The 25119-nt window shown below is 50.3% G+C and overlaps 1 protein-coding gene across 1 annotated transcript in view; it reads right to left on the reverse strand.

Moving 5' to 3' along the window:
• Positions 1 to 4974: 4974 nt before the first annotated feature.
• The window catches only part of GRK4 (G protein-coupled receptor kinase 4), a 72497-nt gene continuing 52352 nt past the window's right edge, over positions 4975 to 25119 (reverse strand). The window contains exons 6-12 of the mRNA XM_081229337.1: positions 23840 to 23877; positions 12684 to 12773; positions 11595 to 11803; positions 7502 to 7639; positions 5812 to 5949; positions 5212 to 5340; positions 4975 to 5116 (exon numbers count right to left, since the gene is read on the reverse strand). Of these exons, the coding sequence (XP_081085463.1) occupies positions 5084 to 5116; positions 5212 to 5340; positions 5812 to 5949; positions 7502 to 7639; positions 11595 to 11803; positions 12684 to 12773; positions 23840 to 23877 (775 nt within the window). The 3' untranslated portion in view covers positions 4975 to 5083. The remainder of the gene's footprint in view (positions 5117 to 5211; positions 5341 to 5811; positions 5950 to 7501; positions 7640 to 11594; positions 11804 to 12683; positions 12774 to 23839; positions 23878 to 25119) is intronic.

Here is a 25119-nt window from a genome sequence, read left to right on the forward strand (position 1 = left end):
ATGGCATTTCATCACAGGCTCTGAAGTCCTGGCTCAGATGCTCCAGGGTAAGGCGGGAAACTCTGAGTTAGCAAATTATGAAAACAGCATAAGTTGATTCAGCAAGAACCCGAGAAAAGGTGAGTAAAGAGAGTGCTAACCAGGATTGATGAGGACACAGGAAGCAAGGCCTTGCAAAAACTGCTAGTTATAATACAGTCTTGTCACTCTTCTGAAGAGTAATTTGGCAACATCAAAAGATGTGGATCTATCAGCAGATTTAAGGGGACTTCCCTGGAGGTCCAGTGGTTAAGACTCTGGGCTCCCAATGCAGGGGGAAAGGTTCGATCCCTGGTGGAGGAAACTAACGTCTCACATGTTGCATGGTGTGGCCAAAAAATAAATAAATAAACGAGATGATATGAGAAGATTTAAGTACCTGAACCATTTGACTTAGCATATACCTATGGAGCGTCACTCAGGACGTTATTAGACAAGCATTTGAAGACAGAGCTACAAAGATGGTAACTGAAGCAATATTAATAGTATCAAAAAGATGAAACAACGTAAATGTCCAACAATAGGGAATTGGTAGAAACATTAATACTCTAAAATATTGGAGGGACTTCCCTGGTGGTCCAGTGGTTAGGATTCTGTGCTCCCACTGAGGGGCCCTGGGGTCAATCCCTGTTTGGGGAACTAAGATCCTGTAAGCCGTGCAGTGTGGCCAAAAAGAAAAAATTAATAAAATATTGGAATAATGCCAAAAAGCCATTAAAAAAGATGTGTTCAGAAGGATATGGAGAAACTGGAACCCTGTGCACTGTTGGTGGGAACATAAAATAATGCCACTGCTGTGGAAAACGGTATCGTGGCCCCTCAAAAAAATTAAACCAAGAATTGCCATACAACCCAGCAATTCCACTTCTGGGTATATGCCCAAAAGAATTGAAAGCAGGGTCTCAAGGAAATATTGTACCCCCAAGTCCATAGCAGCATTATTCACAATAGCTAAAATGTTGAAACAATCCAAGTGTCCATGAATGGATGAATGGAGAAGCAGAAAGGAATGTTATTCAGCCTCAGAAAGGAAGGGAATTCTGACACCTGCTACAACATGGATGAACCCTGAGGACGTGATGCTGAGTGAAATAAGCCCGACCCAAAAGACATACACTGCATGATTCCACTTATATGAGGTCCCAAGAGTCGTCAAATCCATAGAGACAGAAAGTAGAATGGTGGGGGCCCGGGGCTGGGGGGGTGGGGAAGAAAAGGGAGTTAGTATTTAATAGGGACAGAGTTCCAGTTTCACAAGATGAAACAGTTCTGTGGACACGTGGTGGTGATGGCCACACAACAATGTGAATGCACTTAACACCACTGAACTGTACACTTAAAAATGGTTAAGATGGTGTTATGTGTATTTTACCACAAAAAGAAAAGAAAAATACTTAGTTTCTAGTGAAACTCTTCATCAAAACTTAGTTTTTGGTGAAACTTAGCAAGGAACTGTTAAACATTGTTGGTGGGAGGGCAAATTGTTAAAAATTTTCAGGAGGGCAATTTGTTCATAAAGGCAAATCATATATATTCTTTAAAAATGATCATATACCTTTTTAGTGCATAGCTGTGCTTTATTGAGGGGAAAGTAAATAATCCTTAAAATGTCACATTTATTTTTATCTTAATAATATATAAACATGGTCAACAGAAAAAGTCAAAATGCAGTGCTTATAAAGAAAACAGCATCCCTCTGCTCCATTTCTGCCCATCCCAGTGAACCTGCCTTCTAGATGTAACCAGTTTAACCATTTTAGCTCTTTCTTGGAGTATTTATGTCAATTGTTCATACCCTTTTACTAAGGGATCCCCTGGTGAGAATCTACCCTAGAAATATTATCAGGTGTGTGCACAAAGATGTAGGTGCGGGGCGTCCGTCCCATTGGTATTCATATTAACAAGAAAAGTGGGAACGACATTTGTTAGGACTGTTTAAATAAATGATGGTCAAAATGTGCCATAAAAGATGAAGCAGTCAGATATATTTAAACGGCACGGCAAGAAACAACTATCAATTATATAAATTACAGAATAAAATGCTGATAGGGATTATCTCTGGACAGTGGCTGATATTAAAGACAAATTTTCCTTGTGTACTCGTCTTAATTTCAAAATTTTCTTTAATAAATATACATTTGCTTAGAATCAGAAGGAAAGAAAGAAAGAAAGAAAAAAGACATGTTCAATCTATTAAGTTACCAGATACCCTGCAAAAATTCTTACCTGGATTTGTTGTCTCTGTCAGGGCTCTCACATGGGCATGGAGACGTGCAACTCAGACTAGCTTAAGCAAATAAAGAAAAGAGAAGAAAAGAAAAGAAAAGAAAAAGAAGGACTTGACTGGTTCCCATAGCTGTGCCCCCGGGTGCGGACGACCCCCCAGGCTCGGGCCGTCCCTGCGGCTCCCCCTCCTCCTCACTCTGCAGGCAGGTGGGCTGCACCCCAGCCTGCCCACCTGTGACAGGCCAGGCCCTCCCACGTCCCCCAGATGATCCACAGTGGGAGGCAGGAGAGCCCCAGGAGGGCAGGAAGGAGGCCTGGAAGGAGTCAGAATGTAAACAGGACTTGGGAATAAAGGTGAATCCTATTTTCTTTACGCCCTCCTGTGTTTCTTACGATGAGCACGTATTCCTTTTCCACGATTAGTAACCTCTTTATGAGCAGGTAGCGTGGACCAAACCCTGCTGCACGTCCTCCCAGCCCCCAGGAGGTTGGAACTCCTGCCACCTTCCCTCTAGAGGCAGGATGAGGTGGGGGAGAGGGGCTCAATCGGGAGAGGCCGAGCCACTTCCCTCCCGCCAAAATCAAGGCCCCAGACCCCAGATAGCTCTCCCTTCCCCTCACCTGGTCTGTGGTAGTCGCCTGGGAGGGACTCTGCTCTAGACACGGGCCTCCACGCTACTGGACTCCCCACTGCAGCCAGCATGCAGCATACAGCTCCATCAGTGCAGATGCAAACCGCACCTTGGGACGCGCTGGGTGGGGCAGATGACCCTTGGGGAGAGTGACGCAGGGCCAGGCCCTGGCGGTGGCTTCCCGGGTGTCACGGCATCCAGACCAAGTCCCTGCTGTTCAGTTAGCCTCCGAGGCCCGGCCCCTGGAACCCACACAGCAGGTGTCAAGGGCTCCCTGGCAAGCCAAGGGACAGTGACCTCGGCCTCAGCCCGCCGCGGAGGCAGGGCAGCCAGCGGGGTCGCAGGACACAGGAGGCTTCCCGGCTCTTCCCTCCACCAGCTCTCACCTTGCCAAAGGCTGCTCTGGCCCCAGAAGGCCCTGCCGAGGCCCGGTGCACATTGGACGCCCCCTCGCCCCGACTCCAGGGCCTCTCCAGCACGTCTGGCTCTGGGATACCAGCCCCAGAGACTCACAGGCCGTGGCCACAGAAACCCATCCAACACTGCAGGGGTAGGGAGAGCGGCCCCCGACAGCCAAGTTCTGACCTCAGGGTCCTGGCAACACCTTCCTTCAAAGGATGGACAGGAGCGCCACGGAGACGCCCGAGGGCGGGTGGGGGGAATCTCGGTGAGAGGCACGGGAGCGGTGAACACGAAGGGAAAGGGGCCAAGATCTTCTAACCGATGCCCACCCACGGGAGGAGCACGTGAGGAGCCTCGGGCGAGGAGCAGGGCCTTCAGTGCAGACGCTGCAGGGCCGGCACCCAGGCCTCTCCCCTCCTCCCCGCGGGGACACGCGGAGTCCCCGCCACAAGGCGTCCGCAGCTGGGGCTTTCTGGGTGTCACGAGTCCTCAAGGGGCCTTTTCCTCCATCCAGCTTTAGTGAAAAGACAATTCAGGTATGAAAGTAGAAAAATGGACAGACTCATCAGGCACGTTTCAGGGTGTGTCCCGCGCGGCTACTGCAGTTCACGGGCAGGATGCAGCCCAGGGCATGGGCTCCGTGGCGCCGGCGGCTGTGCAGCGAGCGCTCGCCGTCTGGAGGGCAGCTCCTCCTTCTCGCTGGGGCTGGCGTTGATGCAGCCCGCAAGACCGGCAGAAGGTCTGTCAGGCGCCTTTCTGATGCAAGTCGCAAGTCGCTGACCTGCCTTAAGTGGATGTGAAAACGTGGCGGCGGGTGCTGACTTCAAGGCAGAGAAACCCTTACATTCCCTCCCGTGTGCTTCACGTCCTGCGGGCTGCTTGGTTCACGCAGAGACAGCGTCGCCCACACGTCCTGCACTCACTCTGCGTACCTCACCCCGCGCTCACCACCCAGTTCAGCAGCCTGGGGTGCGCGCCTCCTTCCGGAACGACCGTATGGATTCCACCGGCCGGAGACGACTCGCACTGAGACACACTCGGTCCCAGAGAAGGATGGGGTTAACTCCCGCCCAGCCCCCAGTTCGCAGAGGAAACGTGGTCACACACTCTGGGTCTATACTGAAAAACCGTGGAAGTTAGTGGACAACCTCGGCATAGATCCCTCAGGAACAGACGGGGTTCACAGCAGGATAATCCACTGGTCCAAGGAGACGTGGAAAAAATTCCTAAATTTAACGCTACCACAGAAAGTCTCTCCAAACCACTCTTCCATGTTCAAAAGAAAATCAGCTTTTCCCTGTGATCGTGGCGAATGATGTGACCACCCCTGGTGGTCCAGGGGTTAAGATGACACCTTCCAATGCAGGGATGCAGGTGTGATCTCTGGTCAGGGAACTAGATCCCATACGCCACAGGGCAACTGAGCCTGCGTGCCGCAACTACTGAGCCACAACTAGAGAGAAGCCTGTGTGCCCGAACGAAAGATCCTGTGTGCCGCAGCTAAGACCCAATGCAGCCAAAAAAATAAATAAATAAAAGAATCAGAATACGTAAGGCAGAAATTGAAATGATGTGCACTGTTTTATGGTTGTTCTACAAGATGCTGATTTCTGAGCCTAGTGTGAAATGCTTTGTCATCGACAGACGGATCTCCTTTCGAGTGTTGTGAGCCATTTCTTCTTTTTGCATCAGAACAGTTTTCATAGCAATAACAAACATCACTGTGAGGATTCTTCTCACTGGGCTCAAACTGCGCCTTACAGCTGACTTTCAAACTATGTAAATTATCTTATATAACAGGCACTGAAAAAAGAAAGCTGAACAAAGAAAGTTTTACCTTGGTGAAATATTCCTTTTAACACATCACATTATACTGTGATAATAATAATAACAGAACATGTTTCACCCTTACCCCTCGAGTGAAGAGTCTGTGGAAGAAGCCTCTCTTCTGTCTGGGAGCTGGTTGATATGTTTTCCCTTCTGGATCTAATGCCACATTTCCCCTTTCGTTGATGTCCTTGAAACATTCAGACTCGATCATCTGCATCCACAGAAGGGCAGGACAGAGGAGTGGTGGAGGCGCCACGCGGCCGGTCAGCATCGCCCACCCGGCCCCCAGCCCAGCACTCGGCGGCCACTCCGGCTCCCGTCCTCGGCTCCTACTTCCCCTGCTTCCTGACCTCCTCTTGGGGGAGGTCACGTGGCCTCCAACGTGGCCCCCAAAGCAGTGAACTCCCGTCCAGCCAGCCCCGCTCAGGGAGCAGGACTCAGGGCGGCAAAAGCCCAGCAGACCCGAGAGGGCCACCAATGTCCACCCCCCGTGAAGGGACCAGGGGCAGCTGCCACATATAATTTTACCTCCGAACATGCACACGTGCGCGCACACACAAATGGATGTGTATGTAAAATAGCTAAAAAGGTATCTTAAAGAGGAAACTGTTAATTCTACACACATTAGGTTCTTCTTGGTCGTTGTAACTAGTTAGGCGGGCCGTGCTGCAACGGGCAGTACCTCGTTCTGCCAGGGGTTGGAGACACAGCCCGTGACGAACTGGCTGTAGAAGGTGTGGTCGGTGCTGTCCAGGTGGATGCCCTTCACCGTGGAGAACTGCTCGATGTCCAGGACGTCCCTGCAGTAAACCACCTGCGGCTGTCACCGAGAACAGAGAGGCGCGGCTGAGACGGCAGCCGCTGCGTTTGTTTCCCTCAGCGGCGCTCAGGACACCTGGGAAGCCGCCGCACGCACACCTGCACCCTCCTTTCCTCGCCATCCCTCCCGGCGTGAAGCACGCCCAATCTTTGCTCTAGGAACCCCCAGAGCCACAGGCCCGGCGGCCCGTCTGCTCCAGCTCCCCACTCTCTCGCCCACAAGCCTCCCGAGGCCCCCGCTTCTCTTTTCTGCACGGAAACGGGCCAAAGCAGAGGCTGCAGATGGAGAAGGGCGGACGGGGTGCCCCTGCTGGGACATGGCGGAGGAAGCCTCCAGCCCTCGGCCTCCCTTGCACATGTGCCCGTCCGCCTGCTTGGCCCCCGTCTGCGCTGGGCAGGACCCCAGGCCCCCTGCCCCACCGGGCAGTGGCGTCCTCAGGCGCAGAGTCAGGCCAGCAGGCGGGTCGTGTGGAGCCCGGGCCACCGCCTCTGGAGCAGGGAAGCCAGGGCTCGGGGACACGTGCTCTGAGCGCCCGAGCTTGGGCACAACAAGGAAGGAGCGTGCCGATCCTGGGCCCCTGGTCAGAACTTCTGAGAGCAGTGGGGAGGTGGGAGCTGCCGGGCGGGCCGGCCCTCAGGAGACTGCATGGGACGATGGGGAGGCCCGAGCCCAGGCCAGAAGCCCATCTTGTGCCCCTGCCAGGCTGCCTGACGCCCTCAGACACTGCTGGCAGCGGGCCCCCGGGCCCTCTGGTTAAATGCAGAAGAACCCCCGGAACAGCCCCAGTGCCTCTGCCCCTCACTCCCCAGCCGGCGCCCTCCTCAGGGAAGGCTGCAGCCCACGGCACGCAGGGCCTGGTGGAAAGAAGGCTCTGAGAAGCCCTGGCTGGGTTTTCCTTGTCTTGGAGCTGGTCCTCCCCGTGACTCTAGTACCTGGAGCAGGTGGGAGGGCGCTGCGAGAACGAGCGCAGAGGGAGAAGCTGCTGTCATGACACATTCCACGCAAACATAATGAATCCTGACTTGTAAACTAAAACTATTTTAACCGCGCGTTTCAGGCCCATCCTATCCTGCAGAATGATCGAATCTCCACATTTCCATCACAGGCCTGCAGCAGCTCAAGGCCAAAGAGGGGGCTGCTCCGGCCCAGCTCCGATGTGCGCGGGGCCCGCTGGGCACTGAGGACGTGGCCTCGCATGGGCCCCACCACGCGCTCACCAGGAGGCTCGAGCGGCCACTCCAGGGCCCTCAGTGTGCAGCCAGGACCTTGTGAGACCCCGCGTGGGGAAGCGCATTCCGGGCGGGGGAAGGGGCCGCAGAAACGTGGGGACCCTGGTGGGGCGCCCCAGGGAGGGTGGAGGGTACTGCTGAGGTTTCTGATCAGGGCAGTGACCTGGGTGGGCTCCACCAGCCAGGGCAGCAGCGGGCCGGGAGGGCCTGTGAAGACGGGCCAGGGGGCACTGGGGGCGGGACGGCTGGTCCTGAATCTACCTGGAAAACATCCGTTTTCTCAGACACCCCAACACCCCACTGCACTTTGGCAACACACTTACGTCAGGACGGAAAGGGGGGTCTGACGTGTGGGCCTCCAGCCTCTTGAAGTTAATGTCCCTGAACACAGGGTGTCCCTTGACTTCAGCCACCCCTTCGCCCCTGCAGCCCAGGCGTTGCTTGGGATCCTTGGTGAGTAGCTGTGGAAGAGTAAAAATGGAGTCAACTGAAGCTCCAAGGATAAAAAAGAAAACCCAGAAAAGCTCCATAATGATGGCCAGAGAATTCAGGGTGGCAAAGAGCACCTCCATCTAAACAAAGTCACTCAAATTTCAAAGTATCAACCAAACCTCGTTACTTCAGGTTTTACTGATTTAGAAAACGTAATGCTTCAAAAAGGAGTTGAAACTGAAGTTTTGCCTTTGAGCTATCAATAAATAAAGAGGGGGCTAAATAAATCCTTAAGAAAAGTTTACCCATGTAAAAATTAGGGGAATTTTTTTCAAGAAATAGAAGCTCTTGGGAACTTCGCAGACACCACTTTCATGCCAAGTTATGTTGATAATTAGAAACTATTTTGATCTATTAAACAGATCACTAAGGACCTCAGATGAGGCCAAAATTTAGTAAACCTACCTCTAATAGTTGTATATTCTTAAAATTAATAGAAAGTGTTTCTTTCAAAAGTATTCCTTACTTATACATTTAAACAGGCAGACCTCGGAGATACCGCGGGTTCGAGTCTAGACCACCATAGTTAAGTGATTATTGCAATAAGGCAAGTCACACGAATTTTTTAGTTTCGCAGTGCATATAAAAGTTACGTTTACACTCTACTGTAGTCTGTTAAGTATGCAATAGCATTATGTCTAAAAAAAATTGTACATAATTAAAGAATAATGCTGCTAGGAAAATAGTGGCAATAGACTTGCTCAACACAGGGCTGTCACAAACCTTCAATCGTCAAAAACACGCTATTAGTGAAGCACAATAAAAATGAGGTATGCCCATTATTGCCAAAAGTTCAGATAGGCCTTCTTCCACAATTAGCAGTCAAAGAGGTCTGCCTCTGCTCAAAGCGACACAGGAGAGGTCTGGGCCTTCAAAACCTAGCCTAGGCCAGGGGCTGGGAAGCTGCAGCCCAGGGTTGTACCGCACCCGTGCCTGCTTCTGTAAATAGGGCTTTGTGGGAGCAGAGCTGGCCGTTAGCTCAGGGGTCTGTGGCTGTTTGCACTGCAATGGTGAGCTGAACAATGCGAGAGAGACCTGCAAAGCCCTAGTGACACCACCTGGTGCCTCACAGGAACGCTGGCTGACCCGTGGCCTCGACTCCCAGTCAGCACCCACGTGCGGCTCCCGGCTTGTGTGCGACGCCCCGGCACACACCTGCAGCCCCTGGGCCGGGCCCTGCCCGCTTGGCCGTGCCGCACACACACCGAGGCTGTCTGGTCTCTTGGCCAGGCTGACTCCTACCAGACACCACCGATGGGAATACACCTGCGTAGTTGGCTCAGTGCTGGAAGCTTCTGCAGGCAGCTGCCCTGGGAACTCCAGCACAGAGCCAGGGCGGGGCTCAGTAAGACAGGCTTCCTTAATTAAGACCAGACACGAACATTGTGTCAGGCCAGATGCAATGACAGCACCGCAGGGACTCCATGCCTCTGTCAAGCCTGCTGCCAACTCACGCGGTCCAGGGGCCTGACCGGGCAGCGCCGGGCAGCGGAAGGCACCTTGTGCCCGTGCTGCCTGCTCCCACTGACTACGGGACACCATGGAAATCAACTTTTAATTTTTCCACCATGCGGCTCTAAAAATATCCTAGAAAGCCACTGTGGGGTTGAAATGAGAAAACAGAGAGCTCTGAAAATGACCCAGCGGTACCCGATGCCAGGTGTCACGGCAGGGGCCCGGCAGGGAGGGGCAGAGGAGGCCAGAGACCTACAGAGGCAGGAGTCCCCTTCGCGTGCGGTCAGTGCTGGGCCACATCCCAGACCCCACAGGTGCCCACGCTCCCCTCTCTGTGCCCTGTTTACATCGACCTTGCACCTGAGGTGGCCTCTCCTCCAGGCCCTGTCTGTTGGAATTTCACAGACTCTCTAAGAACTAGCTGTTGCTCCGCTCAGCAGTTACCGAGGATTCACGTGGGACTAAACACTTCACGCGCACTCTTTCATTTTATCCCGCTGGCAATTCTATAAGGTAGAAGTTATCCACCGTCTGCATCTTCTAGATGAGAAACCCGAGACCCGGAGGGGTGAGCGCGTGGTGGTGGGAGGCTGGGCCTCCACCCCGGGCCCTGAGTCACAAGGCTGGGCTTCACGCAGACACCACCGTCTTTCCCACGAACAGCACCCCTTCATCCTGAAAACCCTGAAGCCTTCGCTTCTATCTTGTTTACGTACCCGTCAAGCTCTGCTTTTGACCCTAGTTTCTTTCGTGTTATTTTAGGCCTGCCATTCAACTGTGCGCTCCTGAGGGGCCGGCCCCACTTCTCACATCTGTATGCTCCTGCAGCCCCATCGGACTGTCGCATGTGAGCAGACACTGGGTCAACATTTACCAACTGAACAGCAACAACAGGGTGGCCAGGAGGCGGTTACGGAGGAGCTCCAAGCAGGGTGAGCAGCCCGTCCCTTCACACGTGGACACAAAAGGAGAGGGACCCCGAGGTACTTCGTCCCCAGCCAGTGTCAACTCCCGCAAGACACACCGGCTGACCCCAGCACCCACTGGGGGACCACGCCCCGCGCTCTGTGGCCGCCGCCCTTTGGCCTGGTCCTCCGTCCCCCACCCTGCCACTGCCCGCCCCCGGCAGCCCTCCCCCCGCGGCGCGCGCCCCCGTGTGTCTGACTCCAGCAAGGAGCCAGCCTCCACCTGCCCCGTGTCCGCACTCTCCTCTGTGACCCGCTCACACCCACGGCTGCTCCTCCAACCGCCCCTCTGCACCCACCCAGCCCCGCGGCCTCTCCCCTGCTTCTTAGACCCGCTTAAGCAAGCCCGACTCCCCGCCTGCTGCGAGCTTCGCGCGTCCTGCCTGCCGAGCGCTCGCGGCAGGGGCTCCGCGCACCACCAGCCACCGACCTCCCTGGACGCCCACGCGGCCCCTGGCGCGCCGGAAGCACCCTCCCTTCTCCGCACACCTCCAGCGGCTCCCTCCCACCCTCGCGCGCCACAGGAGGAGGGGACAAGCGGCCCGGCCCGCACCGAGTCCCCCGCCTCCGCGCCAGGGCTTTGCTGCAGCCCCTCCCCGCTCCGTGCACGGCTCACAAATCCTGCGGGCGCGGCCTTGCCGTCCACCCGGAGTCCGACGGCTTCTTACTCGCTCTGCCACCACCCAGGGCTCAGACTCCCACCTGAATCTCCACAAAGCCCGGGCCGGCCCCCCTCCTTCTGTCCCGTGGGTCTCTTCCCGGGAGTCCCAGCGCATCGGCCCCCGGCCTCCTGCCCCGGTGCGCCCCTCCTCGCCACCCCACCCGGCGGCAGCCCCTCCCACCTCCCTGACGAAGATCCCTCGTCTCCCAGGCCGCCTCCCCTGAGTGGGTGAGAGCGCCGGGCTTGGGGGCAGAAGGGCTGGGATTACTGCCTGTTTTACTCACTGCTGGGGAAGGTCCCATGGGGGATGCTCAATACATTCTCGCTGGATGCAAATGAATTTTAAAATGTGCTCAGAAAATCCTGAGTATTGGCTTAAGAGAAGTTAAGTGACAAGGAGAGCTTCTCTCATCCCCTTACTGCCAGGACGGCATGGGGACTGACAGTGCCAGGCGCATGGCAGGCCATCAGGGCAGGGTGTCTATAGGACCACAGTCCCTGGCGACCAGTTAAAGGGAGTTCTGAGGAACGTGGGCAGAGAGAAAAACCTCACCGCTGCAAAGCACCCCGAAGATTCTGTTTCATGTTTAGCGTCCTCTGAAGTTGGCCAGCTGTGCTCTAAACAATGACCCGACACCACCCTTCCCTCTCAGCAGAACCTTTGGGGAAAGCAAACAACGAACTCTGCTCTGCGTGATCAGAACCCCCTGCGAGGAAGGCCCTGTCCCTGGCACCGCGGAGCATCAGGTGGCCCCTCCTGAGCCCTACGGAGCGAGGGCTGGGTCTGAACGGCGGTCGGTCAGAAGCCTAGCCCCACTCCCGCCCTCCCCGAGCGCGACCCACCAGGCTGCAGATGGACTTGGCGTCCTCGGAGAACTTCTCGGAGTACCGCTCTGCCTCCTCCTTCACTCTCCGCTCCACCTCCGCCCTATCGACCTTCTCTTGGAATTTTCTGAACGGAGACTGTCCCTGAATCATTTCGTATATCAGACAGCCAAGTCCCCACCAATCAGGACTAAATGTATACCTTTCAAGATTGAGAACTTCGGGAGCTACATAACAAACACAGGAAATTTAAATTAAATTAAATGTCCTCTTACTTAATTCCAAACAACACATTGTAAATTTAACGTCTGTTACCACATGGATGACCCTCGCAAACATGTTAAGCCAAAGAAGGCAGACACAAAAGGCCAAACAGTGCATGAGTCCACCTGCGTGAAACAGTCAGAACAGACAAGTCCACGGAGACAGGAAGTAGATTAGCGGCTGCAGGGCTGGGGGTGGGAGGTGAGGAGTGGGGAGTGATTGCTGACGGGTGCGGGCCTTCTTCTTTGAGGTGATGAAAAAGTTCTGAAATCAGACAGTGGTGATAGTTGCACATCTCTGTGAACATACCGAAATCCACTGAACTACACGCTTCGGGTTGGTGGATTTTATGGCATATGAACTGCATCTCAGTAAAGCTGTTATTACAAACCATTCCTACTACTCGTGGAGTAACTACCGTGGGGAAACCCCGCCTCCAAACAGGCAGAGCCAGGCCCCCGGGCACCCCTTATCCCTCAGAGCAAGACCCCAGCAGCAGGTGACAGCAGCCACAGTGGAATGGGGGGTGGGTAAGTACAGGACTCAGCAGAGGCCCTCAGGGTCCCTCATGTCAGAGGCCCCCCGTGTCAGGCTGGGTCACTGCTCTGGAGCTGCGCGAATAACTCCAACAACCTTGTGAGGGGTGTGTGGGGCCCGTGAGCACAGCAGGGAGGCCCGCTGCCCTGTCCCTACTCTGGCCCGTCAGCAGAGAGGAGGGCAGGCCGGGGGGCCAGGTACGCTCCCCAGCAGCGGGCCAGGGCTGACCCCAGGTCCCTTCCCATGTTCAGTTCTCTGTGTCCTGAGGGCAGAGGTGCGAGCACCCCGGGGTGGTCCATTACATACCCATGTAGCCGAGCGTTCCGACTCTTCCTTGGATGGTCTCCCCTTCCGGGATCTCCATGGCTAAACCAAGATCTGAAATCCGGATGTGTCCTGCGTGTGGCCAAATACATGAGACAAATCACAGGGGGCGAGCTGACACTTTACCAATAAAGAATGGGGAAAAAAATCTAAAAAACATGGATGGAAATTATAGCAATTCATACTTGGAAACATTTAGATATAAAATTACATTTAGAGAATTCCCTGGCAGTCCAGTGGTTAGGACTCCACGCTCTCACTGCCAAGGGCATGGGTTCGATCATAAATAAATAAATAAAAATAAAAAATACAAAAAATAAAATTACATTTAACTTTTCCACATTTAGTAAAATCCTGTCGTGCGTTCAGTTCCACTACCTGCAGGAAATTAGATTTAGGCCTGGATGTTGATCAGGAAGCCCTTTATCCAGGATAAGATAGGAGCATTACGTTTGTTATTTTATTTCCATGTAACTACCAGACACATAAATAAAACTATAATGGAGGACTTCCCTGGTGATGCAGGGGTTAAGAATCCACCTGCCAATGCAGCGGACACAGGTTTGAGCCCTGGTCCGGGAAGATCCCACATGCCACGGAGCAACTAAGCCCGTGTGCCACAACTACTGAGCCTGAGCTCTAGAGGCCACGAGCCACGACTACTGAGCCCACGTGCCACAACTACTGAAGTCCGTGTGCCTAGAGCCTGTGCACAACTACTGAAGCCACCGCAATGAGAAACCCGTGCACCACAACGAAGAGTAGCCCCCCCCTCACTGCAACTAGAGAAAGCCCATGCGCAGCAACGAAGACCTAACACAGCCAAAAATAAATAAATTAATTAATTAAAAAAAAAACTATAACGGATACTATATCAACTATGAAACAGCAAATAAACACTCCCTGTCAGAATACCAAGAGGCTTATACACAGGGACAACAAGAGACAAATAATATGGAGTTTTTCTCTAAAGAACAAATGGTAATAGGGTCAAGGAAATAATAAATAAAATGAAGGAGGGCTTCCCTGGTGGCGCAGTGGTTGAGAGTCCGCCTGCTGATGCAGGGGACACGGGTTTGTGCCCCGGTCCGGGAAGATCCCACATGCCGCGGAGCGGCTGGGCCCGTAAGCCATGGCCGCTGAGCCTGCGCGTCCGGAGCCTGTGCTCCACAACGGGAGAGGCCACAGCAGTGAGAGGCCCGCATACTGCAAAAAAAAAAAAAAAAAAAAAAAAAAAAATGAAGGAACTTCGTTTAAAAACCTATGTTATGTGTTAATGCCTTTACATAGGAAGATTAAAACAGTTATTAATTTCCTTGTGAAAATAATAAATCATAGAGAACATTCTTTTGAGTGTCTAGAAAGAGAAACCAGCCCTGGAGGCAGGCGCCCTGTTCAGCCCACTCACCACCATATCCCCAGCTCCTAACACTGTACCTGGTGTCTTGTAGGTGCGTGACAAATATTCATGGAATAAAGTAGATAATTAATGAGAACCTACTGTATAGCACAGGGAACTCTATTCAATGCTCTTTGGTGACCTAAATGGGAAGGAAATCTAAAAAAGAGGGTATAAATGTATACATATAGCTGATTCACCTTGCTGTACAGCAGAACCAACATTGTAAATCAACTATATTCCAATAAAAATTAATTTTAAAAAAGTTATGGAAGAACTGAATGAATCAACCAATAAATATTTGCGGAACACTAAAAATATGCAACATGCCCTCCAAGGCACTGGAAGAGTTTAAACAGTCTCCGTTGTGCCCCCCAACAGGAAGACTAACCTTTGGCTTGGCCAGCTTGGTGGCCTTGCCCGCATGCCCGCCCGCCTGGGAAGGAAGGAGGGTAGAGGGCTTAAGAGCACACCCAGAGCCACACAGCCTGGGGCTGAGCCCCAGCTCTGCCATTTATTACTGTGTCTCAGGATCCTCCTTTCAAACACAAAGATTCTCTCCATAACGCACCTTTCACGTATTTCATGTCTAAGCAGAAGACTGGCATGTTGTGAAATTTTAAGTATCCTTGGTCTTATTTTTTTTAATTAAAGTCTGTTTTTTAAATTGAGAAATAAAAAGTAAAACTACTGACAAACTGGCGAAAACTCCAAGTCTGAGAACACAGTCTGCTGGTGGGGCCCACACAGGCACGCCACCCTTGAGAGCAATCCGGGATGTCTGGCAACACCGTGCGTGAGTGCAGCCCTTGCCTCGCGCTCCCACTATTCCTTGCGATAGATTCCCGAGGAAACACCCGAAGAAACAAGAAACGGAGAATGCCTCGACACAGGCTGCGCCCTGCAGCAATGACCAAACCAGCAGGAGCCTAGGGACAGCCCCCCACCTATCAGTGGGGACTGGGCACATCAAGCCTGCTCTTCTGCTGGCACTTAGTGCTGTAGAGTGATCTCTGCTTAAAAAAAAAAAGTGGAGAAAAATAGTGTAATTCTGTTACTGTCATTAGGAACTAACGTTTTCAGCGTTAGGATAAAAAAATACAAAAGTGAAATGAAGAAGTTGATGAGATTTGGAAATATCAATATGAATCCACGATGAATGTTTTCTTTAAAAAGGAACAGCACATTTTTTTTCCTCTGTCCACTGAACAGGTCTAGGAAGAATGACCAACAGGGCAGCAATGAGCAACCTCAGCGCCCACACAGTGGTCTCACGATGCGGCTTTCCACACAGAGGACCGGGGCCCTCTGGAGAAATGGTGGATCCCAGGTTTGGGTCAGCACGTGGGCAAGACAATCCTGGAACATCTCCTTACAGCAGAAGACAAGGAAGTTAGCAAAGACTACTGGACACCCACTGGCCAAAGATGGGACAGTCTCAACATCAAAAGGAATAATGACTCCAAAGGCCCGTAACGTACCTAAGTGTTTAGTCCACACATTCATAATGATACCAAAACAGAAAAAATAAAAACCTCGTTTGTCATCCTGGAGAATGACAGAGAACTAACATATTATTCTGAGAAATGAAAATAAAGGGAAGTATTCAAGTGTTTCCCCTGCTTTTCCTGAACAAACAGGTAAACAACTATTTTTGTTTTGGCTGAGTTGGGTCTTCGTTATGGTGTGCGGGCTTCTCATTGTGGTGGCTTCTCTTGTTGTGGAGCACGGGCTCTAGGCGCGTGGGGTTCAGTAGTTGTGGCACGCGGGCTCAGTAGTTGTGGCTCACGGGCTCTAGAGCGCAGGCTCAGTAGTTGTGGCACACGGGCTTAGTTGCTCCGCGGCATGTGGGATCTTCCTGGACCAGGGCTCGAACCCGTGTCCCCTGCATTGGCAGGCGGATTCTTAACCATTGCGCCACCAGGGAAGCCCCAGGTAAACAAATGTTGATGAGGCAAAGTTCTTTTTTACAGATGAATCCCAACAAATAAGAGCAAAAGGAATGACAGCGTAAGACTGTCATCATTTTATCGTGCGGTGAGTCCACTGGAATGAGGTATCCACTGAGTGAAAGGCTGGTGGGAACTGGAGAATGGATGGGTCAGGCTGACAGCAAAGAGAGACACTCGGCCATCACACGCCTCCTGATGTCATGTAACAGGAAGGACACACCAAGTTTGCTCACCAACGATCAAACCTGGACCTAGTCTGGCCTCCAGATCTAACTATTGGCTTACAGGAAAAACGGGGATAGGGAAGGTACTAAATCCAGAGTATGGGAAATTCTATAGCACAAACGTCTGTGGACGTCTGCCAGGGCTGCCATAAAAAGTACCACAGACCAGGTGGCTTAGACGACAGAAATTTATTTCTTCACAGTCTTGGAGGCTGGAAGTCCGAGATCAAAGTGTTGGAAGGCTTGGCCTTTGTCCCCTTTCCCCGCGTCTTCACATCTGTCTCCCCACCCCGTGTGTCTCTGTCCCAGTCTCCTGTTCTTATAAGGACACCAGTCATATTGGATTAGAGCCCCCCGCAAAGACCTAATTTAACCTAAATTATATCTTAAAAGATCTTATCTCCAAATACAGTCACATTCTGAAGGACTGGGGGTTAGGGCTTCACCACATGAATTTTGGAAGGACACAATTCAACCCATAACACCTGGTTTCACAAATAAATGACAAAAAGAAGCAGGGAGGAGGAACCTATGAAATTACAAAAGACCCAACAAGATATCAACCAAATCTAATATAGACTTCACTGGACATTAAATACACAACTATAAAAACACTTATGAAATAATTAAGGAAGATAAAGCCAATGGGATATTAGGTGATATTAAGGAATCATTAAATATTTTTGGATTTAATAATAGTATTGTAAGGGGCTTCCCTGGTGGCGCAGTGGTTGAGAATCTGCCTGCCAATGCAGGGGACACGGGTTCGAGCCCCGGTCTGGGAGGATCCCACATGCCGCAGGGCCGCTGGCCCCGTGAGCCACAATTACTGAGCCTGCGCGTCTGGAGCCTGTGCTCCGCAACAAGAGAGGCCGCGATAGTGAGAGGCCCGTGCACCGCCATGAGGAGTGGCCCCCACTTGCCGCAACTAGAGAAAGCCCTCACACAGAAACGAAGACCCAACACAGCCATAAATAAATAAATAAAATTTTTAAAAAAATGATGAGAGAAGATTTATTAAAAATAATAATAATAATAATAGTATTGTAGGGACTTCCCTGGTGGTGCAGTGGTTAAGAATCTGCCTGCCATTGCAGGGGACACGGGTTTGAGCCCTGGTCCAGGAAGATCCGGCATGCTGTGAAGTAACTAAGCCCGTGCGCCGCAACTACAGAGCCTGCACTGTAGAGCTTGTGAGCCACAACTACTGAGCCCGCATGCCACAACTACTGAAGCTGGCGTACCTAGAGTCCATGCTCCACAACAAGAGAAGCCACTGCAATGAGAAGCCCGCGCACTGCAACAAAGAGTAGCCCCTGCTCACCGCAACTAGAGAAAGCCTGAGTGCAGCAACGAAGACCCAACACAGCCATAAATAAATAAATAAATTTATTTTAAAAAATAGTATTGTATTTATATTAAAAACAGTATCTGTATCTTTGATAAATATTTTTATAGATAGAAGAATATGATGCACAGGATTCCCTTTAAAACCACTGTCAATAATAAAATGCTCCTGGTTTTTGCAAAAACTCACTATTTATCCCAGTCTTTAGGGATATATCTATTTCATAAAAATAGGAAGGCCTCTATAGAAAATATAAGCATCACAAAGTTTTCTCTGTTATCTCAACCACCAGATTAATTTCATAAACCAAATCCCCCTTAATTTATAAGTTTGCAAAAAAGACTGCTTCCATATTTAGGATGGACAAATGGTAAATGGACCTCACAACATAGAATAGATGATAAACAGCTTTTTTAAGAAAATCTAAATTCAATCCAAATGTCAAGTTCTACTTTACAGACGAAAACAGAAAACCTAACAAGCTGTCTATAAGGGAAGTGAAGAGGTACTTACAGACAATCCTGTTACTCTTATGTTCTATGACTTACTGGTGCAAATTAGTTCTTCGGAATTTTTTTTTTTTCTTGTGGTACACGGGCCTCTCACTGTTGTGGCCTCTCCCTTTGCCGAGCACAGGCTCCGAACGCGCAGGCCCAGCGGCCATGGCTCACGGGCCCAGCCGCTCTGCGGCACATGGGATCTTCCCGGACCGGGGCACGAACCCGTGTCCCCTGCATCGGCAGGCGGACTCTCAACCATTGTGCCACCAGGGAAGCCCAGTTCTTCGGAATTTTAATTCTAAGATAGTAAACATCCTAAAATCAGTTGCATTTTTCAAGTCAGAGAAACTAAAGTACAGCTAGGATTACATTTTTAAAAATTAAAAGAGTAGGAAAACACCAAGAAATGATTAAAAGTCTCCTGAAATCAAGAAAAGCAAAACAAAGCTTTGTCATTCCTTTCTATGCTTAACTGGAACGGGACCAGGTCCCTGGTGTTTAAAGAACAAGTAACACAGTAATTGCCACAGACATGATTCTGAGCGCCTGCCTCAGGGCAGGATGGAGAAGGCCACGGCAGGCCTGCGCTGCTACTGGCCACAACTAGGAGCCACGTGACCAGCCTGGATGGACCAAAACGTCTGAGCAGGAGATCCACACAAAGGCGCCCTGCTGGGGCAGCAGGTGTTTCCCTCAGAAGCATTTGCAAAGCCTGGTCAAGCCAGAGGCTGCCGACTGGGGATGGGGGACACACAGAGGCTCTCCAGCCGCTCCCACCTGCACACCTACCGAGGCTGGGAGCAGCTGGATGCCGAGAATCGAGACTTCTGAACCCCTGGAGACTGTTGTAGGGACAGAGACACCAGCTCAGATTCTGACGCTCGGGCGGAGTGCGCCAGAGAGACCGTGCTGGAGGTGAGGGGCCTCCTCAGAATCCAGCAATCCAGGGAAGAGGAGCATGCTGTGCCCAAGCTGGATTTATTTCAGGAATGAACGATTAGTTTAACACTGGAAAATTAACTGGTGGATTAACTATATTAAAAGGAAAAAAGTACAACATACAGTCATTTTGGTAGAAAAAGCACTGACAAAATTCAGCCACCATTCTTTTTTTTTAAAAAAGGAAAATTCTTAAATCTGAAAGAGAATTTCTATGAAAATACTACAGCGGATTTCACACTTCATGGTGATACACTGAAAGGCTACCCCTGAGATCAGAAATAAGGAAAGAATTCCCGCTATTACAACTTCTATCCAACATTGTATTGAAGGTCCCATCCGGTGTCACGAGGCAAGAAACAGAAACAAAAGGCTGAGGAATTGGAAAGGCAGACATAAAGTGGCCAAGTGCAGATGGCATGATGGTGTCTGCAGAAAATCCTAAGAGTCTACAAACTTTTAGAATTCAGTGGATTTAACATGGTCACTGGATATAAAGTCAATTGCAATTGTAGCCAAAAGCACAAACCATGGAAGAAAAAATTGTTAAGATGGACCTCATTAAACTTAAAACCATTTATATTTGTTAAAGGAAAGGACTGGTATCAAAAATAAACACAGAACTCTTAAAACTCAACAATAAGAAAACAAACAACCCAATTAAAAATGAACAGAAGACCTGAACAGATACGTCACCAAACAAGATAAACATCTGGCAAGTAAGCATATGAAAAGAGGCTCCACATCATGTCATCAGGGAAACGCAAATTAAACAAGATCCCACTCCACACCTGTCAGAACAGCCAGAATCCACAACACGGACAGCGCCACGTACTGGCGAACCCTCATCACTGCTGGTGGGAACGCCGAATGGTGCAGCCACATTGGAAGACAGTTGGTGGTTTCTCACAAAACTAAACATACTCTTATCATATGATTCAGCAATCCCACTCCTTGGTATTTACTCAAAAGAGCTGAAAACTTATGTCCACATAAACTTTACACAAATAGTTATAGCAGCTGTACTCACAGTTACTGAAACTTGGAAACCACCAAGATATCCTTTAGTAGGTGCCATAAACCGTGGTCCATACAGACAGAGAAATATTACTCGGAGCTAAAAAGAAATGAGCTAACGAGGCGTGAAAAGACGTGGAGGAACCTTAAATGCATGTTATTAAGTGACAGAAGCCAATCTGAAAAGGCTACAGACTGTGTGATTCCAAATCTACGACATCTGGAAAAGGCACACCTATGGAGACAGTGACAATATCAGTGGTTGCCAGGGGTTGGGGGTGGGGGAGGGATGAACAGGTGGAGCACAGAGAATTTTTAGGGCAGTGAAACTACTCCATAGGATACAATAATGAACATGTATCATTTCACATTTGTCAAGACCCACAGAATGTGTAAAACACAGAATGAACCCTCATACGTGCTATGGACTTTAGTTAATAATACTGTACCAATATCGGTTCATCAGTTGTAACAATGTATCACACACTAATGTAAAATGTAAATCCTAGGGGAAACTGTATTTTGAAATACCAGCAACAGGTAAATAGAAAATGAAGTTTTAAGAGCAATACCATTAAAAAACATCAAATAACAAAAATGTGTAAGAACTTTACAATGAAACTACAAAGTGATATTGAGAGAACTTAAGAGACCCAAATGCGTAGAACTGTGTGTTATGTTCATAAATTCGAAGATTCAATATTAATTAGTTCTCTGAAAATTATTCTATAATTCAATACAATTTCAATCAAAATCCCAATATGTTGTTGCTTTTCCCTCTAGAAATTGACCAATTATAAAAATTCATCTGGAAATGAAGGAGTCTAAGAATAGCTTAGGCAATCTTGGAGAACAATAATGATGCTGGAGGACTTTAACAGAAATCAAGACTCACTAGAAAGCTTCAGTTGTTAAGGGCTATGGTGTTGGTTCAAGGATGAATGAAATGACCAAGGAAACTATAGAGTCCAGAGAAAGATCCACACATATAGAGACACTAGATTTATGTAAAATGTGACACTCCAAAGAAAAGAGGAATAGATGATCTTTGCAATGAATGGTGTTAGTCAACTGGTTATATATTTGAAAAAAATGTGTCAACCTTTACTTCATATCATGCAAAAAAATCAGTTCCAGAGGGACTACAGAAGTAAATGGGAAAGATAAAACAGTAATATTTTTATTTGTTTATTTATTTTTAATTAATTTATTTTATTTATTTTTGGCTGTGTTGGGTCTTCGTTGCTGTACGCAGGTTTTCTCTGGTCATGGAGAGCAGGGGCTACTCTTCATTGCGGCATTGCGGTGGCTTCTCTTGCTGCGGAGCACGGGCTCTAGGCGTGCGGGCTTCAGTAGTTGTGGCACGCAGGCTCAGCAGTTGTGGCTCACGGGCTCTAGAGCACAGGCTCAGTCGTCATGGTGCATGGGCTTAGCTACTCCGTGGCATGTAGAGTCTTCCCCGACCAGGGCTCAAACACGGGTCCCCTGCATTGGCAGGCGGATTCTCAACCACTGCGCCACCAGGGAAGCCCAACAGTAATGTTTTTAGAATAAAACATAGAACATTTTGAGGTTCAGGCCAAGATTTCTTAAACATAACACAAAAGCACTAAACACATTGAGTCCAGGGCAGCTGCGGACCGTGAGTCCTGAGAGAAGAGAAACAGCAGGCTGGGCCCTACAACCTTCTTGGCACCCTAGCCGGGAGCAACCCTTAGGTCTCAGCACAGTACGGGGGACCCAAGCAGAGCAGACGGCCTTGCTAAGCTGAGAAGATGGAAGTTAGAACCTGGGAGAGAAAGGTCAGCTCAAGTTTGTGGGAAAACGTTCTGGAGAGGAGGGAGCCATGCAGAGAAAGATCTGCAAATATATGCACGGAGTTCCCTCGAGTCCACTTAAAAAAAAAAGATTTTTAATAAGTGATATGTTCACATGGTACTACAATGAACACTACTACAAAGTAATAGTGAGAGAAACTGAAGGAGCCCCAAATATATAGAACTGTAGACTATGTTCCTAAATTGGATGATCCAATATTAAGATGTCAATTCTGCACAAGTTTGCTATAGATTCAACACAGTTCCAATCAAAATACTAGCATGTTGTGGGTGTTTTGGGTTTTTTTGTTTTTTGTTTTTTTGCAGAAATTGAATTGTATACTAAAAACATATATAAAGGTGTCAGTATGACTGGAAAGTCTGCTCCCCCTATGCTATTTTAACTCTTAATAGTTTCTTTTTATTTTTTATAAATTTATTTATTTTTTATGTATTTATTTTTGGCTGCGTTGGGTCTCCGTTGCTGCGCGTGGTCTTTCTCTAGTTGTGGTGAGCGGGGGCTACCCTTCGTTGCGGTGCGCGGGCTTCTCATTGCGGTGGCTTCTCTTGTTGCAGACCACACGGGCTCTAGGCACACGGGCTTTAGTAGTTGTGGCACGCGGGCTCAGTAGTTGTGGCTCACGGGCTCTAGAGCGCAGGCTCAGTAGTTGTGGCGCACGGGCTTAGTTGCTCCGCGGCATGTGGGATCTTCCCGGACCAGGGCTTGAACCCGTGTCCCCTGCATGGGCAGGCGGATTCCTAAGCACTGTGCCACCAGGGACATCCCTCTTCATAGTTTCTAATGACTCTTTTTTGTGTGTCTTTATGTATATACAAGCAAATACAAATATCCCAGATCATTTTCCCCTTTTTACATGAGAGGAAGCACACTCCCCGCTGCTCTCACCTCACTCTTTCCCAGTTAACAACATATCGTGGAGACACTCCTCATCCCCACATGGGGCATGAATCCCCGCTCTGGTTCACAGCACAGCACGAGGAATGAACCACGGGCTCCGAGCCCAAAGCTGTGAACACGCCCTTGGGCAACACTCTTCCAAATCTCAGCATCATCTCCCACGAAGTGAGACTCTACTCCCTCCGCACAGGTGGCTGCTCTGTGCACACGTGTCAGGCAGCACGCGGGAAGCACGTGGCAGAAGAAGCAGAGGAGTCTTTGCACTGAACACGCCCCACGCCGCCTTCAGGATTCTTTGCCCTCAATACCGCCGCCCCTCTCCTCCTCTGCAGGAGCCACGCCGGCCTGGGTTCATGCTCCACTGGATCGTGAGGGTCCTGAGACAAGCACAACAATCCCCTGAAGAAATCTACCTCCCGACGCCACCCCGGGCCGCTGGTCAACACCTGGCCGCAGTGCACCTGCCAGCGGGCCGTCCATCCTCAGGCTGCCCCCGAGGGCCGCTCCCTGTCCACCATCACAGGGCCCCCAGCCCCACGCCTGCCCCGACCCATGCTCTGCGGGGAAGGCGGCCCCCGAGAGTAGCCAGGGTTTAGGAGGGCATGGACACACCACTGAGAATAGAGCAAGAGGTGGGCGAACAGCAAGAAATAAGAGAGGGGAAAATGTTCTTCCTTTGAGTTTAACTGAAAATTAGAACCATCTCTACTTCTTGCCTAGATACAGGGGAATAATGATGACATCTTCATTCTATTTTTTTTTTGGCCACACCGCACGGCTTGTGGGATCTTAGTTCCCCAACCAGAAATCGAACCCAAGCCCCCTGCAGCGGAAGCGTGGAGTCCTAACCACTGGACCGCCAGGGACGTCCCTCCATTCTGTCGTTAAAAGAGCGCACACCGCAGGGCGTCTCCTGTTGCTGCTCCCCCTCTGCACTAGCTGGCTAATTGCACACTAACTTTCTGTCCCCGAGTCCCTGTTAACAAAGCCTGTGCTGCTGACGGGAAAGGCTCGCTCACTCACCATGATCATCAAGGAGAACGTTCTCAGGCTTTAAGTCTCTGCAAGGGAAGAAACAACAACAGAAAGTCAGTTGTTCGGAATTTGACGCTGGGATCCGTTGGCACCAGCAGAAAGGCCCACAGACACCTCTGTGCTCTGAGCCACGGCAAGAAAGGCAGGTAACAGAACCCCCTCTGTGGGTCCAGTGATGAGCCCTTGGTGTCGTCATAAGGCTCCGGCGGCCACATGAAGGAGGAGGATCCTACAGGCAACGTGCACAAGGCGCACCGTTCTGCAGACTTAACGGAAGACGTTCCGGCCGTGAAACGCGCAGCCCAGTGGTGAGGGGTCAGCCCCTAAGGAAAGCGGCTCCATTTCCCTCATCATTAATATACTGTTTAAAATGTCAACAACTAAAAATTCCCCACACTAGAAGAATTCCGTCTGGGGGGCGTCAGACAGGCATGGATTCAGATCCTGGCTCTGCCACTTATCAGCTCTGTGGCCTCAACCTCTCCAAGCCTGTGTCCTCACCTGCAAGACACAGTGCTCAGCACCCGCCCACTTCCCCGGGCTGTGCAGGGTTTGGGCAAGACCAGGCCTCGTGGCAGCAAGCACATAACCAACAGTAGTGACTGTTGATCACAGTTCATGCGAAGGCAGAGCAATGCCACAAACTTCAAATAAGTGTGTCTCACCAAAGACTAAAATATCTTAAGTGTGATATCTCAAACTACTTGTCTTTTCCCTTAGAGAGAAAAAAATTAGTTTTCAGAGATTTATATTTAAATCTGATTTCAAGTGTGGCTCTGTCACAAGAATCCATCTTCCTGAGCATCACCCCTCCATCTGTGGCTGCGTCACTGGAACCTACAGAGGGGACAGAGCCAGCAGAAGAGAGTGGCAGCTCAGAGGAGGCTGGTCTCAAGGGGGCGCTCCCAGCCCACCCGCCCAGGGGCTGCAGTTACTATAACACCTCCCGGGGTCAGAAACCACAGCCCAGAAGAGACACGAGAAGTTATCCTGCCCAGAAGCTCAGAGAATCAAGAATGTGGGCACGGGTCGCTGCATAGAAACATTCTCTGGAAAGATGCGCCTACCACCGTCACTGGTCTCCCTGGGGAGCAGAGGGGCGGGAACGGGTGCCTTCTGCTTGCACTGCCCAGCCATGTGCACACTCTTGTTTTTTCTTTCATTCTTTTCTGTATTTAAAAATTCCTGGGCTTCTCTGGTGGCGCAGTGGTTGAGAGTCTGCCTGCCAATGCAGGGGACACGGTGTTTGAGCCCTGGTCTGGGAAGAT

Source organism: Mesoplodon bidens, assembly GCF_964165515.1.
Source record: "Mesoplodon bidens genome assembly, chromosome: 1".
NCBI lineage: Eukaryota > Metazoa > Chordata > Mammalia > Artiodactyla > Ziphiidae > Mesoplodon > Mesoplodon bidens.